The 3,576-nt window shown below is 47.4% G+C and overlaps 1 gene segment (V, D, J or C); it reads right to left on the bottom strand.

Moving 5' to 3' along the window:
• Positions 1-1,522: 1,522 nt before the first annotated feature.
• Positions 1,523-2,077, bottom strand: LOC129392558 (immunoglobulin heavy variable 4-59-like). The segment is given in 2 exon segments: positions 1,523-1,926; positions 2,011-2,077. Coding segments are annotated over 2 exon segments (471 nt in total).
• Between the last annotated feature and the right edge of the window lie 1,499 nt (positions 2,078-3,576).

Raw genomic sequence — 3,576 nt, forward strand, 5'->3', positions numbered from 1 at the left:
CTCAGGTCTTTCTCCTTTCCTTGCAGATGGACCTCTTCTCACTGAGTAAACAGATGGTCTTTTCTCTGTAGTCTGTGTGCATCCCTGGTTTACTTGTATGTTCATTATTACTCTTCTTAAGTGTGACAAAGACCCTTGACCACCCCTTAGCCAACAGTCTCCTTGTAATGCTGTTCTTAACTAGTCTTGAGCTGTGGGCTTCTGTGTTTATATTTGCGTGGCCAGGTTTTGTCAAGAGCCCTGCTCGGTGAGAATAATGAGAATGTCCCACCCTTGAACTCTGATCAACCTCAGTATTTGATCAAAGCCATCAAACCTCCTGTCACCCACATGATATCGGATCACCCTGGTCTCCCTTTAGCAAGAATCCTTTTGAGTCTATTTAAATACAGCTTCAGGTCTCCCTTAGCCTGTATTTCTTCTGTTAGTAATTTCCAATCTACTCCACCCCACCCTATTCTTGGCCATAAGCCCCCACCTGCAATGATGTATTTGGAATTAAGCCAAGTTTCAAAAGCTGCATTAAATATGCAACAGTGAGTTTTGCCTTCTTGTTATGGATGAAATTTATGTTGGAAACATGAATATCAATCGCATAGCCCATGGCCATATAATCATGCCTGAGTGAAGCTGATCTGTCATGAACATTTTCTCCTAGGTCCACTCACAGCCATTTGAGTGTAAGGACACTAGACTGTTCTTCAGCACTGTGCATGGACCCACCTTAAACACTTGCCAAGAATCACAGAAATGTGAGCAAAGCCCCATGTTGACCCCAGAAATTGCTCATTTACATGACGGAAGTTAAAAGAAGAAAAGAGACTATCTCTTTGACGGACCTCAGATGGGAATGTGTGTGTGTGCTGGGTGATTGAAAGAACCGGCCACATTGCAAATGTCCGTAAATGACCACAAAATGACATTATTTATTTTGGGGTGCTCATAAAAGCAGGCAAGTAGCTGAATTTGAAAATATGTAATCTGTGAATAATGAGGATCATTGCAAATGCAGTATCGGAGCGCTCTGGCATTGGAGTCTGTAACACTGCCTGCTGCAGAATTCAAACTATTTGTGCAGGTTGAATGAAGCAGGAGGGTGTGTCTCTTTCTTCCACATGTAGGAAAAAACCCTCAAAATTAATAATGGTTAAAAATCTCTTGTGCATTCTCAGGATATTTACCAGTTTCACAAACATGATACTCAAACGGAGGATTATGGTGAGCCTCAGGGTTGTTTTGAGCTCCTTTGTGAAAAAGAAAAATAAAGAAATGAAAAACAACCTTAATTCCTGAGTACTATATGTCTGTGTGCATATGAGTATATATATACACAAGTATAATAAAAATAAAAATTAAATGAATATGGACATGCTCACAAAATTTTCTAGACACAACATAAACCACAACAATGAAATAGTAGGATACAGGAGAGGGTCTCTGGTGGAGCTCCTGGGCAGGAAGAGGAAAGCACAGGTTCTAACAAGAGTTCCCTCCCAGCCCCTATCTGCACCTGCCCCAGGCCTCAGCCCTGTACTTGTTGGGTCCTGAGTGCCCCCTGGTGGTTATGGACCCCCGTGCAGGGAGGTTCGTGCCTGGGCCCACCCTGACTTCCCCTCACTGTGTCTCCCGCACAGTAATACACGGCTGTGTCTTCAGTTGTCAGGCTGCTCAGTGATAAATAGACTTGGCTCTTGGACGTGTCCCTGGTGATGCTGAGCCGGGACTTAAGAGTTGGGTTATAGCCTGTGCTTCCATCACTCCACATCACACCAACCCACTCCAGCCCCTTTCCTGGAGGCTGTCGGACCCAGGCTACAGCATTGCTGGTTAATGAGAATCCAGAGACGGTGCAGGTGAGGGAGAGGGTCTGTGAGGGCTTCACCAGGCTGGGCCCCGACCCCTGCAGCTGCCACTGGGACAGGACACCTGTGGACAGAGAGAACCCCGGTGACTCAGGGGCTCAGATGCAGCTTCCCCATGTGTTCACGTCGGAATCCCGGAAACACTCACCTCTGGGAGCTGAGACCAGGAAGAGGAAGAGCCACAGTGGATTCATTTTCTTGCAGATGAGGTTCATGGAGCCCAGAAAACCTCTTCAAGCGTGAGGAGAAACCCGAATTTAAGTGAACTGGTCCTTTGTTTTTACCTTGTGGAGTAAGGGGATATTTGCATATAGGAGGGACCATTTTATAAAAAGCAGAAAGTAGTGAAGGGAGGTCCCTGTATCTGGGGCTCCCCTGTGAGGAGGGTGCTGACTGTGCGCTCAGAGAACTCAGCCCCCACCTGGGGTCCCCGTCCGATGCTTGGGGGACTCTGTCCAGGAATGAAGTGATGCTGAGGGGCTAGTCAGGAAATCAGCTGTGCTCAAGGATTAATGGCCGATTTGGGGAACAGACTTTAATCCCATGGATGTACATGTTTCACATAAATACCCAGCAAACATTTAGGGTCCTCCAAGTTGTCAGACACAGACTCTTGTTCTTTCATCTCTGCATCACGTCATGTTGATATTTCTGGATGCGCAAGTATTTGAGAGAAACCATACATGTAAGAATCACATTGAATTCAGACAAAGTGAGGTAAAATTTAACGTTTGTCATAATTCACAACGGACTCCGTGTTTCCCTTAACTTGGGTGAACATTTCTTCACCTGAAACAGTTTAAATATTATCAAGAGTTGCTCTGGAGGTGGATTTATTCATAACAACTAAACACACCGTGTATTTTGTGGACAAGGTTGTCATTCTTGCTGAGATGGTCATGGTTCCTAGCATTGCTGACTTGGCCAGTAGCCTGACGTGCCTTTTTCCTGTGCACCACTGAGTGTCTGCAGGAACACCGTGAGCTTCAGGGCTCCTTCCTTGCGGGTGGACCTTGAGGAATCCCCAAGGCTCCCAAGAACTAAGAACCGACAGCTCCTGGAAGCTCCTCAGGACTCCAATATGCTGGGATGGTGACCTGGTCACAGTGCACAGACTCACTCCTTCTAGAAGTGTTCATTTCTAACTCTCTCTGTCAGAGCCAGTGACACTGAAGGTCAGGGAACACAGTCCCCACTGCACTGGGTGAGAGAACATGCATGAATCGTGGAAGTAAACCTTCACAGTGAATGGCTTGCAGAGCATGAGGGTGTCATGGTCAGGGGAAAGCCCCCACCTCAGGAAGCAGGTTCCCTTGAAAAGTCCACCTGAGAGCAGCTTTCCCGAGTCCCCGGGTCACTGAGTCCTGGGACTGTGCCTGAGGTCATATAAGTAAGTGGTGCTGGAGAGCAGAGCACAGATCCATCCCATCTCACTGTGGGCACTGAGGATGTGGCCTCACCATCTGCATTTCAGTCTGCAAGGATGTAAGTTGGGGATCACGATGGTAACGGCATGTCTGACATTTATAGTGGGTTTGCCAGGGGTGTGGACTGTTGACATCAGTGTCATCAGTGAGGTGATCTCTCCTGGGATCCAGAAAGACCAATGTGAGTCCCCGTCGCTGACTGACAACCTGTACATGTAGCACTGGCTCCACTCCCGCCCTGAGAGGTCACACCTGTGGGTCTGGGGCAGGTCAGCTCTCCCTCAGCC

The sequence above is a fragment of the Physeter macrocephalus genome, chromosome 11 (genome assembly GCF_002837175.3).
Source record: "Physeter macrocephalus isolate SW-GA chromosome 11, ASM283717v5, whole genome shotgun sequence".
Classification (NCBI taxonomy): Eukaryota; Metazoa; Chordata; class Mammalia; order Artiodactyla; family Physeteridae; genus Physeter; species Physeter macrocephalus.